Source organism: Ictalurus punctatus, chromosome 16, assembly GCF_001660625.3.
Source record: "Ictalurus punctatus breed USDA103 chromosome 16, Coco_2.0, whole genome shotgun sequence".
Taxonomy (NCBI): Eukaryota; Metazoa; Chordata; class Actinopteri; order Siluriformes; family Ictaluridae; genus Ictalurus; species Ictalurus punctatus.
The window spans coordinates 21,290,538-21,312,704 of NC_030431.2; the positions used below are offsets into that span (position 1 = coordinate 21,290,538).

General features: G+C 39.0%; 1 protein-coding gene across 2 annotated transcripts; it reads right to left on the minus strand.

Annotated features, from left to right (window-relative positions):
* Positions 1-269: 269 nt before the first annotated feature.
* Positions 270-21,089, minus strand: rab11fip1b (RAB11 family interacting protein 1 (class I) b). 2 transcript variants are annotated; one of them, XM_017488451.3, is made up of 6 exons: positions 20,658-21,089; positions 9,670-10,097; positions 8,079-9,573; positions 2,745-3,881; positions 1,784-1,874; positions 270-1,083 (listed from the first exon to the last, which is right to left on the minus strand). In XM_017488451.3, exons 1-6 carry the CDS (start codon positions 20,993-20,995, stop codon positions 877-879), a joined length of 3,696 nt encoding a protein of 1,231 aa, XP_017343940.3. In that variant the 5' UTR covers positions 20,996-21,089; the 3' UTR covers positions 270-876. The 2 variants fall into 2 exon arrangements, with proteins under 2 accessions (XP_017343940.3, XP_047016820.2); XM_047160864.2 differs by lacking the exon at positions 2,745-3,881.
* Between the last annotated feature and the right edge of the window lie 1,078 nt (positions 21,090-22,167).

Below are 22,167 nucleotides of genomic sequence, written 5' to 3' on the forward strand. Positions count from 1 at the left end.
AGTCACAATATTGGCCAAAGGGGTCTTTGTGGTTTTAAATCAGGCGAGTACAAGGCTACCAATGGGTCCTCATCTGCACCAAGGAGTTTTAAGATGTAATTCCACACAGGTCCCCAGTCTTGGTAGAGGAATATCCTCTGTGTGCACATTTTAGTATCCTAAATATTTTTCTGCTCCCATCACATCTTATTTAACGGGGTTAAGAGCCTGTGATGTAATAAAATATTTGAATAGTTGCTGCGTTAAAGACGTTTAAATAGGAGACTCTATTGCAAAGAAAATTCTTTATTTCTGAGTGAAAGATAACATCACTTATAATGTTCAAATGAAAAGGTATAAAGTACAAATAATCATTAATATTTACAAAAAGGAGAAAATGTCTCTGATTAAAGTGCTTTAGGGTACAGTATTGCACTCATATTGCGGGCATATTACACAATATCTTGAATAAGGCAATATACTGTGTGTGTTTTAGGTGTGACTTTCCCCCATTTCACACAAAAAAAGGAACTAATAAACACAGTAGGTACAAAGAGCTCTTTTTCTGTGCACTAGTGAACAAAGCTTTAACTTTGAAAGCTCTAACTGTGAACTTTGAAAAACAGGAAACAGTGGAAAGACAATGTTACACATTTTAATCTGTCCCATGATATGTAGTAAGAGCAGAGGTTTATGAATGTGAGGGGGAATAAATCCCATGTTTATGTATTTATCTCAGTAATAAAGACTTTAACGCCATTGACTTTGCACTTTAGTGAGTGCTATACTAGCAAAGTCTAGCTTAGCGTTGTCAGAGTTCATCTTCCCGAAAGTCAGTATGTAAGTATTAATTCACTCCCTACATGCTTTCTTCAGCACCTCCTATTGTTTGTGTGCTCATATTGATTTGTTCTTTGTGTTCAGGCTCATCAGAATGCTTGGCTTTTCGTCCATCACACGCACCAGCAGGTCATCGATGTATTGCTCCAGCTCCTGGATCCTGGCATCACGCTTTGAAAGCTGTTCCTGTTGACGCAACGCCAGAGAGATCAGCTCGGTCTGCGTCAACTGAGAATACGGGCCTTTCGTCACTGCTTCTGCAGCCTGAAACACACACACACACACACACACACACACACACACACACACACACACACGTTTATTATCCTTGTGAGGACCCTCCAGTGACATTCTGCATGTCTACACCTCAACTTCATTAACCAAAAGGAAACCTTTAGTTTTATATACATTGTATATGCTGATATATTGTGAGAGCAGACATGCACAATCCAGATATTGTGTTAAACTGTTGTATTGTCATGTTACTTATTTACCTATCGTTTTGTTTACGTATGTGTATATATTATACACATGCACTAACATATATATATATATATATATATACACACACACACACATATACATACATATACATATATATATATATATATATATATATATATATATATATATATATATATATATATATATATATATATATATATATATATATATATATATAATAAATTCATTCGAATGTAGTACTATTTTAAAATATTTAATGTTTGCACACCGGGTATAGAGTACAGTAAAGCGAGTTTCATTAATATTACATGGTCAGAGGAGTGTTAACAGGATAATTCAATAACACAATTGGTTCAACATTCAGTAGCTTTACTGCATTTACACTAGTTATTATTGTAGCCAGATTTCACCCACATTCATGACCTTACTTGGACTTGTGGCAAAAAAACCATGACTGCAGTAAGTATTCATTCATGTACATTTATGTCAGGAGCAGTACCTTTGTTTTGGGCTGTATGTTGTCAGTTACTCGAGATTCATGAGTTTCAGGCCGATTCTCTGCAGCACTCAGGGGTTTTACAGCATGCTGCCTGTACACGGACAGAACAGGAATGTTAACGATCTTTCAGTGAATAGCATTTATTCATGTGACACAGCAGAGATGAGCATCAGACCACACCAAGTTTTACAATATACTATGATCTTCAACACGAATAGTGCATTGTTACGACAGAGGGTTATTCTTGGAGGCAGCAATGTCATCATTCTGTTTGTACGGTGGTGAACAGAAATTACATGCTGACTGACAAATAAGTTCCAAGTCCAAGTTATGTAAATAAAATGAGGCTATACAGCTTGGGTAACATCTATTGTTTAGTTTTTTTTCTATCTGGGTTAAATGTTAAATAAGGACTAGGAAGTACATAAGAAGAAGTGCAGTGATGGCAAGAGATAACTAGTGGACAATCGTGACATCTAAGTTCCAGGTAAAGGAAAAAAAATCAATAAAATCTGTGGCAGTTGTCATCATCTAACTCACAATATGGAGGTTTCAGAATTATAATGAGTTGTATGAGTTGTCTGAAGTGTTTAGAACAAAGTTTTCCTCCACAGGGGGTGCCAGGAAAAAAAAAAAATCAAATCAAATCAAATCAAATCAAAATCAATCGCTGAGCTGTCCCAACCTAACAATTCTGAAGAACTCTGCGTGTTGATTTAACTATGCCGAGGACACCAATGTCATTTGAACGGATGCTTTCCCCACTCATACCATTCGGCCCTACAGCACAGCACAGGCTTCTTTCAGAGTGCCTTTTTAAAAAAATTTTTTTATGGCATATCGTCTTACCAGCAGATTTTCACACCCCTAGTTTACAAGGATACTGGTTGTCACCATTTCTAAGAGTTCCAATACTAACTCTATGGAATGGGCTAATTAAGACTATATGGAGGGATCTCACCTGATTACTGAGGTGGGAGCAACTTGTTCTCTTACTTCACCTGCATCACTGGGTACCATTTTAGCCCATGGCAAAGTCATAGACCCAGAACCAGAACCCGTCTCCACCGACTCAGTAGAACAAGGTTTCATGACCTGTGATTTCTCAGCAAGTGGCGTGAACACTGAGGATGAAACTGTGGATGATGGAGTGCTGATTGCAGCTATTTCAATACTAGAAACCAATGTGTTATCTTGGTCCTTCTTATTACTATGGTTCTCTTGGGCTTGTTCAAGGTTAGTCTTGTTTGGAAGAGATGGCTGCTGGTGTGGAGTGCTTGGATCTTCAGTTCTTTTGGGTTTAACTGGAGGAAGAGGGGCTCGAGACTTCTTTTGGGATCTTTCCATGCTTGGCAGTCCATCAGTGGGGGAAACCAGAGGTTCTGGACACAAATCCTGACTAACACATGGAGAATTTGGCTTTGCAGATTCAGGCTCAACTGCATCCTCCAGATGATGTTCTCTTCGTGACAGATCATCAGTAAGGTCACTTTTGACATATTCAACTGTAATATCATTTGAGGCTCCCAGCAGTTTCCAGTTTGGTGGATTACCTTTGATATTAGAAGCACTTGCTTTTTCTTCAAGGTGAGCAGTACTTTCTGTTAGGTTTTTGCCACCATTTCTTGGCATATCTTCAGACACGGATGTCCCACTTCTTGGTTTTGGTGCTGGGGACTTGTGTTTTATAGCCACTGGTCCATCACATGTGAAAGGATTAGTATTAACTTGTGTGACATCTTGAGTGACTGACAAGACTTTGCTCTCATGATGTCTCTCAGGGGTTTTCTTTGCTCCTTGACCGAGACCTGCTTGATCTATATTTTCTTTGACCGTCACTTCTCTGGTCATGTTCAGTGTACCTGGTGGTTGAGGTGCTGGCCGTTTTGAGACTTCTTTTAAATTCGAATGCTGTTTAGAAACAGCTCTGGAGCAAACATCTGGCCCAGTCAACTGTATAGGTAATGGGGCACGTCCTTTTTTAGCAGTTGCCTCTTCAACACTGGTGTTTTCTGAAATGCTGGCATCTAAATCGTCATCCAAAAAGGGGTTGGTGTTCGTCATAGTCAATTGAGAAACTGTTGCAGAGACGGACATGCTGAGGGAGCAGGACGTGAGTAAAGACAAAAAGTGAGTGCTTTAACCAGAATTACTTAAATACTGTGTGAGCATGACAGTAAATAGTCTTGAAAATCTGTAATAATCACAGTCAAAATGCCTGGACAAATTGATATTGCCGGAGACCTTCCCTTACATAGTCTGAATGCTTTATGCCACACTAGAGGGTAATCGGCCAAATTTGAGGCCTTCCTCCTTTAGCCAAACACACATACACACAAACTCCAACTGCTCGTAATGGTGTTGGTGTATATCGGCCAAGTAACTATTTACTACAGCTAGACCGACTTTTCTTTAAATGTTCAAACGCATTTGGCTCGTCTTATGAAGGTGATCTGATTATCAAAACTGGATTTTGTGGTCGAATTGTGAAGACCAGTCCAGTCACTTTGATTTACTGATACAGATCTACATCTCAGAAGGTTTACTCTCGTTCAGATCTTTGAATTATCTAGAGCACCATTAAATAATTTGGATTTAGGCGAAGGGATGTGGCTTTCTTTTACGCAGTCAGAAAACTGAGTCTTTTTGATGGCATATTAAAAGTGGGTTTTGATGGTATCTTAAAAGGCAAGATCATATTTCTTGATTTATCTGGATAGCCGTTTACAGAATCTGTGAGCTTAATCTCTAAATCTAATCAGCTAAACCTCGTTGGACCTTATTATGAAAAGTGCTACATATTGAAAGTTGAACAACTAAAGGAATGTCTCTTTAGCTAATTGAAAGTGATTGGAGCTGCTTTCATAACCATAGTTCCAGTCTTGGAACTATAAAGCTTTTCCTTTACAAAGTGAGATTTAGCCAGATTTGCTTTACACCATACAATAATTTCTATAAAGATTCATGCAAGGCCTGTAGACAATACTCTACATGTTGTAATATTCTCAGCCTTGGCATGAATAATATAAACCAGAGGTTTGTTCAAGATATTTTTTGGTTTGTTTACTGGTACTAATCGGTACTCTATAAAATGGTTTCAGGTGTGGAGTGGTGAAGGTGGCATGGAAGACAAAAGTTAATCAGCTGAGTCCTTAAGAACTTGGAAACTAAACACCATAATATCTAATCCATTCTCTATAGTTCAAACAGGCCTGTAGCAAGACCAGCTTAATTCGAATACTTGTACATTCACATAAATGTTCTGTAAAAAGTTGTTTAGTCTCGCATGAAAAAAATGAAAAAGAATTCCTAAGAACTAAGAATCATCTTCCTTTGTACCACACTGCACCCTCCTTCCTGAAGTCAGTATCTATTTTATGAGCCATCCAAGGATTTTAAAAACATGAGTCAGAGGATTAGAATAGCCAGATCAGCTTTTTGGGGCAGGCAGAGATTTCCTGTGGGCTAACGTCAATTGTAAATCATTCCCTGAGTAAAACACAAGAAGGAATGTTGAAGAGGGTTAGCAAAAACTAACGCATCAGCAGTCAGCATTGAAACACAGCAGGGAAAAGAAAACAAGACAGACCATGGCAAGGAGGGTTAAAATAATTTATTTTGATTCGAGGTTGTATTTGGTTAGTGTGCGTTATGACGATTCTTTTAGCATTGTACCAAATTTAATAAAGTTGAATGAATCACTATTTAACCAAAGTTCTTAATCACTCACCTGAACCAACAGCAGGTAGAGACACGTTTACACTCCCGTATGCATCCACAGACTGTACTGAACCTACTGAAGACCTTCTGAATATTTCACAAAGGTGCTAAATATCGTCCTGGGACACAATGATCTTAGGACTCATGGCAGATTGGTGTTATATACCACAGCTGAACAGATTCGATGACACTGTTTCTGACAATGAAGGCTATTTCTGGATCTAGTCCAATTTTCCAGGAAACCTTTGCAGGAGCAAATAACTAACTAGCAGAATGCAGTAACACAACTTCATCAAGTCATATGCACATGGAGGAGTTTGGGGAATAAAACCCCACAATTTACACACTCCAACAAAACTAACATTAGATTCATGCAAATAATGCTAGAGTACTCCATTCATATTTCAGTGGTTTGAATTCTGAAGTAAAGTTCCTGTTTACACTTCTGTTTCACCCACCATTTTGAAAAAGAAACGGTCAAGAGCACAGCTCTAAAGTCGATCCCTCACCTAACGTCAATCCCTCACCACAACTCGATCACTCACCTAATGCATGGGGTTCAAACATTTTGCAATCGGTGACCCATATGACTCAAAAATGATTTTTATGAACATTAGCATAATATTTTAATAGTATTATGTATTCTTATTTAAATGTGTGCAATACTATTCTGGATATTTATTAGAACAACAACAACAAAAAAAAACGAAAAAAAAAAAAGCTTTTTATTCTTGAATTTTCTAGTGACAGAACATGTTAGGCCCTGTCATTATTTATAGGTCAACCTTGGATTACAGCCATTTACTTTAAGTGACCAGTTAAAACGAACATAATAACTAACAACTGCTACATGAATTTAATAAACATTTAATATTAATATGTTTCCACCACTGTTACAAAATGAAAATAAATAAATAATCCAATTAACCTTACGATCATCACAGATGCATCCATCCAATGAACCTTACTAGAGCTGAAAAAACCAAACCCCGAGGATGTTTACAGGGCTTTATATGAGGGGAAGTGGACTAGGGACACAAAAAGTGCTTTCTCCACAGTCAGTCTGTTTGGAGTGTCAAAGACAGTGAAATTAATACTTTCAGTTTGCTTTCTGTTCAGTTTTCTTATATCAAGTTCTGGATGGGAGATCACCTCTCTTCCACAGGCAGCTTCAGAGAGGTGGTTTTGGACCGCACTTGTGTGCAATGTCTTTGATCACAGCTACCCAAACACCCCAGCTTTCACCAAATGTACCACGGTCTGATTCACAGTACTACAGTGTACTACATCAAGTTCAAGTGGCTTTATTGTCATTTCAGCCATACACAGCTGGTACAATACACATTGAAACGAAACAATATTCCTCCATGACCATGGTGCTACATAAACAACACAGAGCTACATGAGACTACACAGAACTAAATAAGACTACAAAGACATACACAGGACTACATAAAGCACACTTGTGCAAATGTGTGTAACAAGCACAAGACAGTACAGCACTTACCAAACAGGACAATGCGTAAACATAACATACACAACATACATGTCAGAGTGCTCGAAGCTTGCTATACAGTGGTGCTACAGAAGTGCACATGCAAAAGCTAAGCTGTTAGGATATAAACTAAGCTGTATATAATGAGCTTAACAGCATTTTTGCCTAATGTCACTGATCACCAGGCAACAGTGCATGTTTTCATCCTCCCGTGTTTAAATTAATTATTAATTTGATTGTGAACCAGGAATACACATTTACACCAAAATATCACAGCAATGTGTGGACAAAGAGTATATGATAAAGGGGGATGGAAACATAGTATTTGGAATAAATGATGAGTGAACTAGTTAGTTTTCTATGTATACTAAGTGTTAGTGAAATGAGAATGAGTTTAATAGCGGGAAGGTACTGTAACCGACCACAGTCTAAGGCTGTCCCAAATGACTTGTGGTGGTGTATAATAGTGTGCTAAATAATACTTCACGTTGGTGCATACTACTGCACTTCATAGGATGCTAAATAATACACTATTTTAGTGAATGTTATTGCACATAATTGGGTGCTAAATAAATCTCTGTTTTGGTGCACACTATTGCACTTAGTATGGTGTTAAATACCACTCTGCTTTGGCGCATACTACTGCACTTACTAGGATCCTAAATAATACACTATTTTCGTGCATACTACTGAATTTAGCAGGATGCTAAATAATAATTCACTTTGGTGCAAGCTACTGCACTTAGTAGGGTGCTAAATAATACTCTGCTTTGGTGCATGTTACTGCTCTAAACAGTGTACTAAATAATATTCCAATGCATACTATGGCACTAAATAAAGTACTAAACAATATTCCATTTGTGGCACATACTACCGCACTAAAAATTGCACTAAATACTTCACTTATGGTGCATACTACTGCTACTTGTGGTGCTTACTACTACCTAAAATATTTAATACTAATACAAAAAAAAACAAGAAAAAAAACCACTCTACTTGCATACTACTGTACTATGTAAAATACTGAATACTCCTCCCTGTATGCTACATGCTATTTAGTGAAGGAACACCGGCACTAACCTCGGTTTCATGGAGATTCTGGCTGAACGAGGGAAGTCAGTGGATTGTGAGATGACACTTTCTTCAAATACCGTTTCTTCTTTTCTTAATCTCTCCTGCTCTTCTCTCATCTGTTTTTCCTTCTTTTTCTTATCCTCCATCTCCATTTTCCTTCTTTCCTGCTCCTCTTCCTTTCTCTTCATCTCCATCTCTGTCCTCTTCCTCTCTTTTTCCTCTCGAACTCGTTCTTCTTCTTTATGCTGTTTCTCCTTCTCTTCTGCTATTCTTCTCTCTTCTTCCTCCCTGGCTTTTTTCTCATCTGCTAACCTTCTCTCCATTGCAATCCTTTTCTCCTCTTTCTGTTTTTCTTCCTCCTCCATCATGCGTTTTCTCTCCGCTCTTTTCTTCTCTTCCTTCACCCTTCCCTCCTCAGCAATCCTCATCTTCTCTTCTTCCTCAGCCTTCTTCCTGTCATTCCCCTCCTCCATCTTTCTCCTCAGCTCTTCTGCCCCCCTCTCTTCCTTTCTTTTTCCTCCCTCCTCCAACTTTCTCATCTGTTCTTCCTTCTCTCTCTTCATCCTCATTCTTTCTCCCTCCTCCAACTTTCTCTGCTGCTCCTCTTTCTCCATCCTCTTTCTCTCTTTTTCTTCCTGCTCTATCCTTCTCCTTTGTTCCTCCTTCTCTCTCTCCATCCTTATCCTCTCTTTTTCTTCCTCCTCCATCCTTCTCTTTTGTTCTTCCTTCTCTCTTTCAATCCTCATCCTTTCTTTTTCTTCCTCCTCAAGCCTTCTTTGTTCTTCCTTCTCTCTCTCCATTCGTATCCTCTCTTTCTCTCTCTCCTCCATCCTTCTCCTTTCTTCTTCCTTCTCTCTTTCAATTCTTATCCGTTCTTTTTCCTCTGCCATCTTTCTCATTTGTTCCTCCTTCTCTCTCTCCACCCTTATCCTCTCTTTTTCTTCCTCCTCCATCCTTCTCTTTTGTTCTTCCTTCTCTCTTTCAATCCTCATCCTTTCTTTTTCTTCCTCCTCAAGCCTTCTTTGTTCTTCCTTCTCTCTCTCCATTCGTATCCTCTCTTTCTCTCTCTCCCCCATCCTTCTCCTTTCTTCTTCCTTCTCTCTTTCCATCCTTATCCGTTCTTTCTCCTCTGCCATCCTTCTCCTTTGTTCTTCCTTCTCTCTCTCCACCCGTATACTCTCTTTTTCTTCCTCCTCCTTTCTCCTTTGCTCTTCTTTCTCTTTTCTTTTTCTCTCCTCCTCCAGTCGTTCCCGTTCTTCTTCCTCTCTTCGCCATCTCTCCTCTTCTTCCTCATTCTCTCCCTCCTCTTCCTCCATTTCCTGCACTTCTTCACTTTGGGTTTCTTCTCTGTAAACATGACTACCATTAATGCAAATATCAATCGGTGATGGAGGATTCTGATTGGTCGAGCCAAGGGTGGAGTTATTATGAGTGGATGTCTTGCTGTCTGTGCTGCCATTCCGTTTGTGTGTTAAAAAGGTAAATTTCTTCTTTTTCTTCCCTTCATACAAAATTAAAAGAATATAATTAATAAAAACACAAATAGAGTGTAATATATATAAATAAACTGTAAATGATAGAATCAGATACCTCTTACCTTCTGATTCCACATTGAGGCCTGAGGACGTGCTCGAGCTGATGGACGAGTTTTTATCAGGAAGTGTCCCTAATGAGGACATGGATTGAGACATGGAGTTGCGCTTCATGCTGGATTTAGGAACAAAAAGAGACTTTAGTTTGTTCTTCTTCTTTTTTGTCGACTCTCCCTCCGTCTCTCTGTCCAGTTCTTCCTCACTGTCCGTCAACACCTGGCTGACCGAAGGCAAAATCGCAGAGGCTGAGTCGCTCAGCCCTTCTTTCTTTTTGCCCCGCAGTTTGTCCTTGAACTTTCCAAGGCGCGAGTGTGATTTGTCAGAGAGGTCAATCATGCTGACACTCATGCTGCTCTTCAGGAACTGAATGTCCAGCAGAACCTCACCGCGCTCCTTATCGGCTTTCCCCGTCTTATTTAACAGCTTAAACCACCTGCAGGAGACGAGCAGCAACACATCACAATGTGTTAACATGTCAGATTGGAGAGAAACTAAATGTACATCGTTACCCCCATTTTAGACAAAATGTAACATTTATTATCTGAAGGTCTAGTTTTCTCTTCAGATACATCAATATTTTGAAGTTGGACACAAAGAACCACCTCGACCAATCAGTGTCGTCTAAAGGCGCAACACGCTGTTACACATCAGCCTGTGCACTTACCCATAAGCCACCTCTTTGTTTCACTACACATATACACAAACACGCTTCAATACAGAAGTGTTAACATAGTGGTTAACATGTTTGCCTCACACCTCTGCGGTTGAGGTTTCGATTTCTGCCAGGAACATATGCGTTGCATTTGCATGTTCTCCCCATGCTTCAGGGGTTTCCTCCGGGTACTCCGATTTCCGAGTCCAAAGACATGTGTTGTAGGCAGATTGGCATTTCCAAATTGTCTGTAGTGTGTGAATGTGTGATTGTGCCCTGTGATAGGTTGTAACCCTGTCCAGGGTGTTCCCTGCCTTGTGCCTGTGTATGACCTGTGTAGGATAAGCGGTATGGAAAATGGATGGATGGATGTTCCATTCCAACTCTACACTTTTCTCGATCTGCACAAGGATTCAGAGTAAAATTTCTCTGTTGATTTGTACATTTTTCTCCGTACGTTTATTCACATAAACCTGTTTGTGGGGGATGTTTTATAAATGAAAGTTTTTGGGCTTATTTTTTTTAGTTATTTTAAAAAAGTCCTTACACACAAGGTTACATGCACTACCTTTACTGAATAACAGGCCAGAAAAGTGCAGATGTGTCATTTTTAAAGACCATAAGAGCACAGGAAACACCACATCCTGCTGATAATCAGACACACCACACTGCTGTCAGCATTATCACAGTTCTTCACTAATACTAGCATTATAACCACACTACAGTACTGTAGTGTGCATCACTATGGAGAACTAGCTCATCATGAGTAAAACCCCAGAGAACCTGCCACTGACATAAAAGCCCAAACTGGAATGGGTGTGTGCTGTACACTCATAAGGGCGGCTTTATGCTTGATTTAACTACGTCTGTACCCTGCGTTCCTCTGGCACAGTGGATGTGTGCGTCGTTAGAAATGGAGGATACGTATGCATGTGGTGCAATAGAAACAAACAGTGGGGGCAGTATAAGAAGAAGCGATTAAGACAGAACAAATCTCAGATCGCATACTTTCCAGAGGAAACTGTGCAAATGAATGAACTTAATAAGACTGGTTAAGTGATTTGACATTTATGTTGATGTGTGTGTGTGTGTGTGTGTGTGGGGGGGGGGTGATTACAAAAAGCCCAAATTGTACTAAATGTTCGTAATTATCTAATTATACATAGTACTGCAATTCAAAATCACTAAATATTTAATCTATATATGTCTATATGAACAGAGGACATCCATTACTGCCATTAAATTTGATGTTATCGTTATCATTTATTCACAATAGTAGATACTTTAATCCTCGATTCACTGACGCAGAGAGAAACAGGAAGTTTTCCGCCACTCCCGAAAAAGGCTGAAACAGAAATGTAGAAAATTCCAGACAATCCGGTATCACGTCCCGACATGCTAAGGTTTCAGGAGTGTTTCTGCCCAAATGATGCAACCTGGGAGTGCAAATTCAACACAGTCCTCTAAAGGTCACTCTACAATTAACACACACCCATACGCTCACATTTAAGTGAAGGATAACTCCTGAAACTGTGTAGACTTCTCACTTTTGAAATGACATACATTTCCTGTTAGTTTCACTACAGTAACTGAATTATTCATTGTAGTTAATGAATAAAAGCGTTTTAGCTGAATAACCGAATAATAAACTGGGTTTAACAGTCATCTAGTGTCAGGCTGAATGACCAGGAGAACCATCTACACCAGACAGCTAGTATCAAAATGGAGCAATCTATTGAATCTATCACTGACCACGATGCAAGTAGATTTATCCTATATATAAAGTTTCTCCTGTTGGTGTTGCTGTAATTTAGTGTTCTATTGTTTTTTCTACAGTAATGATCTTTATGTCAGGTCTGGAAGGAAGCAAAGTCAATCTTTATATAGTCAATACACAGTCATGTTTAACATTTAATCGCTTCTTTGAGCCATCACCGTTTTTTCCTTAATAATGTTTCCTTCTAGTGGAATATCTATGAGATTTTCAGATTTGTGTGTGAAAGAATGGGTATCGCAGTACAGAAAATACAATAAATATGTATCAATCTGTATCAGACTGTCTATCTATGCAGAGTATGCATGAACAGACGTAGTGAAATGTCTGATGTGATCATTCAGGAAGTTTCTCCATCTTAACGGTTGACTTAGAGAACAGATAAACTTAATGTCATTTCCTGCTTCTGATCTGTTTTTGCAGAGTGCACTGGATAGCTAATATGCCCTACATTGTGTGTACATTAATAGCACATGTGTGTGTTGTAGTTTTTGCATTGTGTGTGTGGTGTAGTTAGTTATGTGTGGCACCAAGGTCCTGGAGCCTTGATTTGTTTTATACCACTGTATACAAGAATATGGATGGGATGATAATGAGGGACTTCACTTCCTGGGTTCCTGCACTGATAAGGACTTCAGGCTTTGAGTGTGCAGCAGTCAAGAGCTTTCTGTCTGCAGCACTGCCCGAGAGGCTAGGAGTTTCAACTAACACAACCGTAAAAGTTTTTAAGATTGAAGGGATCATTACTTGCACTACACAAAGTGTGATACATGTTATGAAATGTGTGTGCAGTTCGGTGCACTTGGAAAAGTCTAGAAAATCAAGAACACTGAACATAGAAGTGCTACTAGAAATCATAAGGAATCCAGTTGCTGTGCATTTTACAGAAGCCGGGGTGGGCAGTACTTATTTTGCACCGGATCGGCCCGGGAACAGAATCCAGTACATCCTGGACTTACTTGTAGGGATCATGCAACGTTTTCGTTTCACGTTTTCCCTACCAAAAATACAATCGGCTCATTTCCATGATGACCAACTGCTAACTAGTATCATAGCGCACTGCGTACTTGTGTCATCGGTTACATGCGCTCACGTTTCTTGGATATGGCGAAAGAAGGCAGCTGATTATTATTGTTATTGTTACTGTCATTATTTCTTAAAGAAGTAAGCGAAAGCGATAGGGCAGAACGAGATGCTAAAAAAAGTAAGGGAGGCACCGTTTCGGTTTATGAAACTTGTTGGTCCATCGCTCACAAAATTCAACCCTGTCCCGTATGTGAGTTTTTGGATTTGTAAAGGACATCAAACTTACACATCAGCGCAAACTGCAACATCAGGAGTTACATGACTGTGTTGTGGAATAATTTGGATAACTAGGCGAGCTAAGAACATATTTTTTCCCCCCATTGATATCGGTTATATTTATCCTTGAGCACTTATTGTGAAGCTTAACACATCGGAAATGTGTCACACCACAGCATCACTGGAATGTGATGGTTGCGATTCTTTTTTTTTTAACCACAGTCATCATACTTACTCTTTACCACTGGCCCTAGGTCTATGGCACCATTCAACACTACTGCATTACCCAAAACTCTTGAAGTGCTATTGCATCTATATGTTCTGGGATCCCGATCCCCCCCAACCCTGTCCACTTGCTGGATCACCTCTCCCTTGGTGTTCCAGTGTCTCCTATTTTACTAATTGAACACTGGAAGTGGGATATCAAGAGATTTTTAAAAATTATTATTTTCTCTCTCTCTCTCTCTCTCTCTCTCTCTCTCTCTCTCTCTTTTAAATAGAGAACAATTTTGTATGAATGAATTGGACACTTAACAGGGGTTTAAATCAATACATTTGAAAAAGATTATTCTATGATTAAATGGCTTTTTTAAAAACGATTGTCCTATACATGTTATGTATATGTATTATACAGAATATATTATATAGATGTATTTCATAGTATATTTTATATTACATAGAAATATATTATATAGGTGAGCATCACTTTGCCCAGACAAAGATCTTGGATTGAAACATCTCAATCAAGTTACAATGCTACATGTTCTAATAAAACACAAGTGTTCAAATATGAATTAGTGTTTAAGAGTTTTCTAAATATTCTACATTTTCTAAATAAAGTGTAATAGCAATAATGAGGTTTAGGCCAATGTGTGCTTCAAGATTTACTGACTAATTCAACACATGGTAAATAAATGTGAAACTTCAACCAGGGCATCCATTTAAGGAAAACTGAGCCGGACACACACACACACACACACACACACACACACACACACACACACACACACATCAAACTTCAACCAGCCTTCAAGAAGCAAGTTCGGGTTTCACCCAAGGTCAAGGAAGGGGAGTCGGCTGACATCCAGCTAACTGAGAACTTTATCAGGAGAGAATAACATTCCTGCACTGTTGTATAAACATGTGATGAAGGTTTTGCTCACACCTTCACAACTTTATGGAGACCTAACTTTATTTGTGTTAACCTTTGTACAAGTTAAATGTTGCGGCAAATGTAGGAATGCTTAGAAATTCTTATGAATAAAAATGTCAACTGACGTTGTATACTACTTACTTTAGTATAGAGAATACACAGAATACACAGCCTAGTGACTAGTCATTCAGATGCTGGATTATTTTTAATCTACAGCTTTCACAGGCTTTCAAGGGCTTTTCAAGAGCTCAGGTTAGTGTTTAAAAGCTTCCAGTGGTGTTCAAAAGCTCCACTGATTAAACAATGTTAATTGAATCTCCATTTGGTTTAGAATCAGCTTTAAACGTAGTCGTTATTGATTTAATCAGGCCTGAGATTTTGAACATGACCCGACATGGATTGTGTTCGTTTAGATACAATGATAGCCAAGTCAAATTATTGACAAACAAATTTAATGATTAATCTAATCGACCTAAAGAATTGTAATTAAATTCGACTTTAACTAACTTGTGCTAGTAAGCAGAAAGTTGTGAGCTAAATGGAGGTCAATAGACCTTTTAAAATTAAAAGGCATCAGATTGCAGCACTGCCTTCTGGGTGTGTTAAAATCAATAATAGTTGCTTGATTTATTAATCCATCAAATGCTCATTTTACACATCATTTGAGCTGATAAAGTAACAGCACATCCCTTAATGGTCAAATAGATCAAACTAAGGAAAAGTGACCAAGGCTGGGTTTAAAAACTACAAAAAATGACTTTAACAGAAGCAAGCTTTTGAGCATCTCTGTCTAAGGCCATTGTATAGAATATCACCATAATGGGCTTATCAAATTCTCTGGAGGGTTGTCTGCTGTCTGAGAGAACGAACACAGCCAAAGAAATAGTAAAACACAGCCGAGCAGCCATCAAGGTCTAATGGGTTGGCTGGAGTGGGATAAGATCTCGAAACAAATCCCTTTAGCATTCACCAGCAACAATGATGCTATTCAGGTTAAAGCACAATCCTTAAGTCAAAGAACATCAACATGTGTGTACTACTTTAAAAATATGTCATCTAAAGGACTATAAAAAGACCCAAAATGTTTCCTTTGTCTCATTTTCCAGGTATTTAAATGATGAATGATAATGAGTTTCAGAAATCCAGCCATGTTAGGACACTGAGCCCTGGCTATGAGCAAGAACAAATAATATGTTTATATGAAAGTGATTATTATCTCTCTTTACATGTCTTATAAATGTACACACACATTAGCTAAAGAATCAAGCTGCTTTGTAGGGTTTGAACAAACCAGTTTATTCTATAACGCACTGTTCTCCCCGCCATGGTGACTGCCATGTTTAGATCATGTGACCATAACAACTAAGTAAGCTCAAAATCACCATGAAAGAAGAGGACACAAGAGAGTCACCACTGGTATTGTACTTTCAGCCTTGAACAAGGAAAGTGTGTTAGCTGAAGTACTTTCTGCTGGATATAAATTATTTAGATGCTGTTATAGGAAAATAATCAGTGAAGTGGTGGTGTGATGCACGCTCATGTGAAGCTGATAGCAGCTATAAACAATCGATCCCTCATCAGCCTTGTCTTTTCTCACTCTTGAAGTTAAAAAAAAAAAAAAAAAAAAAAAAAAAATAGAGAAAAGAAACAACAATAGCTTGTGATGTTACCGGAAACCGTAAAATGCCAAGCCCTTAGTTCTGGAGACTATCTTGTGGAAGACACTGAAGTCACTGACACTGGAGACTCCTTCCAAGACAAATTTCCACTTTAAGGACAATAAAACAAACAAGCAAACTAACCATAAATTCCAATTCCATAAATATGAAATAAACATCTTGAAACCTCCATCATATCAAGGATTGCATGTTGTTTTTTTTATTAATGAACAACATAACAACCGTGATTAAGTGTTAACCGAATGCACACAAAGTATGAGAACAAAATAGGTACTGACTTCCTAACTTGTGTGTTAACACTTTGTTCACATACTGTACTGTACTATGTAACAGAACTGAGCTGGACAACGGTTTCCATGTTCATGCAGTGCTGTTGAGATAAAATACTCTCCATGTTGTGTAATAAAAACAGATAAATATAGCTACTGCTGTGACTAAAATGTGCCACAAATGTCATCTAAATGGCGTCTAACAGCAGCCGAGTCAGCTAACTATCCAGCATTTTCAATTACATAACACAGAAATGTGATAAAACACTACTAAAAACCAAGCAGAATCAAACACAACAGCAAACTTCATGTAGCATCCCTGCATGTACACACGCTTGCTAGACAAGCCTTCTTTCTAGTGCTTGACTTTTTAAACACAGCTGCTCTGATTGCTGTAATTGTTATCTTTGTCAAAAATCAATACACAGTTTGCATTTCTACATAATTATAGCATTGCAGTCGGTGATCTCTTTCATGTAGAATTACATTTACGGCATTTGGCAGACGCCCTTATCCAGAGCGACTTACAGAAGTGCTTTCAAGTCTCTATCAATAAATACATCCCGATACTGGTTCACTAGGTCACGGACTAAGAATAGCATCAGTCTTAAAAGTCTGTTGTGAGGCAATATAGTAAGAACACACAAAGGATGTTGTTTTGTTTTTTTTTAAAGTGATCATTTAAGTACTTTAGGAAGAGGTAGGTCTTTAGACATTGTTTGAAGACCGCCAGTGACTCAGCTGTTCGGACATCTAGGGGAAGATTATTCCACCACCTAGGTGCCAGAACAGAGAAGAGTCTTGATGCATGCCTTCCTTGTACCCTGAGAGATGGTGGCACTAGTCTAGCGGTGCTAGAGGATCGGAGGGTGCATGGTGCAGTGCGGGGTGTGAGAAGTGATTTGAGGTAAGTGGGTGCTGGTCTGTTTTTGGCTTTTGTAGGCAAGCATCAGTGTTACAGGAAGCCAGTGGAGGGGGCGTGGGAGAACTTAGGAATCTTGAAAACAAGTCGAGCAGTTGCATTCTGGATCAGTTTCAGAGGTTGAATGGCGCTCAGATGAAGACCTGCCAGGAGAGGGTTGCAGTAGTCCAGTCTCGAAATGACAAGAGACTGAACCAGCACCTGAGTGGCCTGTGGGGATAGAAATGGATGAACCCTTCTGATGTAAAGGAGCAATAGACCCAAGTGTGTCAGATTAACAGACTGCGATCTCCATTTTCCTTGTGGATGTTGGTGACTGACAGACTTGCTTAAATCTAAAATATATCGTTAAACTGTAGGCTTACCATGGATTAAGCAGGGCAGACTAATACTGCAGTAATTTGTTAGCAGTAGAAGGTTTAGTCCAAGTTTCAAGTCTTGTATTTAGTCCAAGTTTCTCGACTGCATTTTCTTAACAAGAGCGAGTGACATTTTGTTTTTACTTTTTTATTACTTTTTAACAGAAAAGAGAACAACGGGAACTGGCTGTGGACAAGTAAACAAATAGTTCCTTTCTTGTGACGGCCTTGAATTATGCCAGTAACTATAGTGACAATATCACTTTGCAAAATGTAAATATTGTCATCTATATCCCTGATTTGTTGTTTTCGTCCATTACATTCCTGTATTCTTAATTATTTTTCTTGATCTGATAACCGCATCTCTCATGTTCACCTGTTGCCAAACCTTCAGCAAAGCTTCACTACTAGAAGTATAAGATTGTATTAAATAATTACAAGACTTTATAAAAGCAATGCAAAAATGCAGTGATAAATTTCTACTGCAGATTTTGATCCATGTTAGGGGTTAGTAATGTGTTCAGGGAAAAGGTGGGTCTTTAGCAGTTTTTTTTTAAGATAGTGACGTTCATTTCCCTACTGAGGGACAGTCGGGTTGAAGGTTCTGGAAAGGGACCTCGTGTCTCACATTTCAACAACAATTCAGTCTATTCACCCTGGACAGGGTGCCAATCCATCTCCGGGCACAATCACACGCATGCACACCCATTCACACACTATGGACAATTTAGTGATGGCAATCAGCCCACAATGCATGTCTTTGGACTGGGGAAGGAAACCCCGAAGCAAAAGGAGAAGGAGAACATGCAAGCTCCGTGCACACAGGGCGGAGGTGGGAATCAAGCCCCCAACCGTGGAGGTTCAAGGCAAACATGCTAAACATTAAGCCACCGTGACCCCAAGATGTTGATGTTTATGTTTATGAAATTAAAGATGGCAAATACAATTCAACCTAAGAATAGTTCTAGTAAGAGGAAGCTTGACTGTATAGTTTGTGTTTAAATCATTCATTCATGGATCCAGAGTCTTTCCTGGTGCAAGGCGTTAATACACCCTGATGACAGTCCATCACAGGGCAACGTGTACACACACACACACACACACACACACACACACCTATGGGCAATTAAGCATTGCCAGTGCATCTACTGGCATGTTTTTGGCAGGTAGGAGTAAACCACAGAACCCAGAGGAAACCCACACAGACTCGGGGAGAACATGGACAAAAACTCTGTGAGGCGGCAATGTTACAATGATAGTAATTGAAGTGTTTTTTAAAAATCCATATTGATTTACACTGGCATAAAGTTGGTTTGACGTCAATATTCGCGGATATGCAGAAATTAAGGGACCGTCTCTAAAGTTACATACGACATTGTTAAACACGTTTCTAACTTCAATAGCAGTTGAAGGGAATGACTTACAGTCATATAACCAACTGTAAAGTGTTCATCTAGGTGTCAGGTATAATGCACACCTATTAGATTTTTGATATTTATTAAAATAAGCTATTAAATCATATGTAAATATTGCCATGAATTTCACTACAGAATGGGCCCATACACAAAATAGCCATTATTTAAATTTGAAGGGAATGATGTAGAGTCACAAAACCAACTGGAAAGTGTTCGACTAGGTGTCAGGTATCACGCACATCTTTTAGAATTTTTATATTTAACCCTACAATGCATGAACAAAAAAACCTTCACGAATGCATAAAGCGGTCAAAATGACCCATACTGGATTGAATGGTTTTCTTAAAAAAAATAGATGTCCTATTAATGAAATTATATATTATTATATTATATACATATATTAGTGAATAGATATTTATATATCTATATATAATATCTCACAAAAGTGAGGACACCCATCACATTTTTGTAAATATTTGATTATATCTTTTAATGTGACAACACTGAAGAAATGACACTTTGCTACAATGTAAAGTAGTGAGTGTACAGCTTGTGTAACAGTGTAAATTTGCTGTCCCCTCAAAATAACTCAACACACAGCCATTAATGTCTAAACCGCTGGCCAAAAAAGTGAGTACACCCCTAAGTGAAAATGTCCAAATTGGGCCCAATTGGCCATTTTCCCTCCCCGATGTCATGTGACTTGTTAGTGTTACAAGGTAATAATAATGGTATATTTTGTGTATGGGCCCATTCTCTAGTGAAATTCATATCTAATTTACATGTGAATTAATAGCTTATTCTAATAAATATCAAAAATCTAAAAGGTGTTCATCATACCTGAGACCTAGATGAACACTTTACAGTTGGATGTGTGACTCTAGGTCATTCCCGTCAAATGCTATTGAGCTTTAAATTATGGTATATTTTGTGTATGAGCCCATGCAGTAATAAAATACATGGCAATATTTATATATGATTTGATAGTTTATTTTGTTAAATATCAAAAATTTATGGAGCTGTGCATTACAGCTGACACCTAGATGAACACTTTACAGTTGGTTATATGACTGTAAGTCATTCCCTTCAAATGCTATTGCAGTTAGAAACGTGTTTAACAATGTCGTATGTAACTTTAGAGACAGTCCCTTAATTTCCGCACATCTGCGAATATCGAACGTCCAACGTCACACCAACTTTATTCCAGTTTGACTTACTGGAATATGAGCAAAACTAAACTGATCATGAATATTCCGTATAAACCTTTAATTTGGGGTTTAAGGTTTATACTAAAAATGGGTCAGATGTCACGAGCAGTGAAGACACTGTCAATTACCTAAGGCAATCACTTTTTAGCAAATCCTAAATATCAAGCATAGTGAAAATAAATACCTTCATACAGTACATCGGTCCACCCTTAATGCATAAGCACTAAAAAGAATTGCCTGGTAGTAAAAAGCGCTCTTACTGTGGGTTCTCGCGCGCGCTGTCCTGCCGGAGCTCGTGCACATTAACGACGGTCAGTCCGAGTACTTTGTCCGCTCCGAGCGGGACGCGGTGTAGCACGCGCACCTGCAGCGGGACGCCGTCCTGTTCAGTGAAAATGAAGGCGGCATCGTCCCCGCCCCACACCGGCTCCGCGTGCTTCTCCGCCACCGGTGTGCGGAACGTCTCGCGACCCGCTTGCAGCGTCGCGTACGCATCGTTGGTGCCATCCTTCCCTTTGATCCGGAGGCCTCGTGCCCGGAGAACCGACACCCGCGCGCTCACCGGGAAAAACTGCAGACTCTGATCTGCCAAAGACATGACCGAGGTCTCGCGCTCTAGCTGTTTAGATGACTCCTAACGGGGAGGAGAAGTGAACTTAAAGTATCCTGCACTGTGAGTGAGACGAAAGCTCCTCGCGCTCCAATAAACTTTTAGCGTTGCTGTGGGCGTGGCTAACTGGGAGATGACGCATGGCCATTGGACAGCTCGGTTTACATTAAAGCCAAAATGTTATTTAATACTGAATACGGATATGTTTTTATTTGTTTGTTTGTTTGTTTTTAAATAATAAATGTCATACATTTTGTCTACCTCAATCAAAGGTAGATTTTTTTGGAGGGTAACAGTTAAAATAACACATATAGGCTACAAATAACTAAGACGAAACATAAAAAAATATTATAAAAACATATTTAGTAAATTTAAGATAACATTTATCACGGTTTATCAAGGTCTGTTGATCACAAAATGGTATTTTCCAACATGGTACACGTTAACGTTTCTGGATCCCTACGTCATCTAGTGTGCTGTGCACGTGACATTTCTCGCCTCAAAAACAAACGGCAGGAAATCTTGGCTATGACACAGGGAACTGACTTAAACCCGAAAAATCACCATTAACATCTATCCCTCAGTCCTCGCGACTTAACCCTGACTTCACCGTTTCTGTCCTTGAGAATTTATTTATAGGTTTCAAAATTTCCAGTGGGTGAACTGGTCACTGGGAGAATAAATACAAACACTGTAAACAACCTAATGAGTGAGCACAGAAATAGAAAAAGTCAAACAAGAGCAGCTTTCAGTTCACTCAGAGAGGAGAGACATGTGTTGAGAATTTAAAGGCACAAAGATTAATATTCACAGTGTCCTCCTTAACCCAAAGGTTATCAACCAGCCAAGACATTTGCTTTGGTATATTACATTTCCTTCATTAGTTTCACACTGGAGCTACAAAACTAATACAGCTAATAAATAAAAGAAGTCTATAGCCATCAGTTTAGCATTGTGCAAAGTGCATGTCTTAATTCAAAAGCATATTTTTTAAAAAAATTCTCTAGAAAAAACAGTGATATGAGCACGTTCGCTTCACACCTCCAGGGTCCGGGGTTCGATTCCCACCCTGGCCATGTGTGTGCGGAGTTTGCATGTTCTCCCCGTGCTGCGGGGGTTTCCTCCGGGTACTCCGGTTTCCTCCCCTAGTCCCAAGACAT

Coding starts and splice junctions, on each gene's coding strand:
- rab11fip1b (XM_017488451.3), bottom strand. CDS start 20,995: ATGTCTTTGGCAGATCAGAGTCTGCAGTTTTTCCCGGTGAGCGCGCGG. Junction 1,875..2,744: donor GCTCCCACCTCAGTAATCAG/GTGAGATCCCTC, acceptor GTCCGTGTACAG/GCAGCATGCTGTAAAACCCC. Junction 1,084..1,783: donor ACATACAGCCCAAAACAAAG/GTACTGCTCCTG, acceptor TGTGTGTTTCAG/GCTGCAGAAGCAGTGACGAA.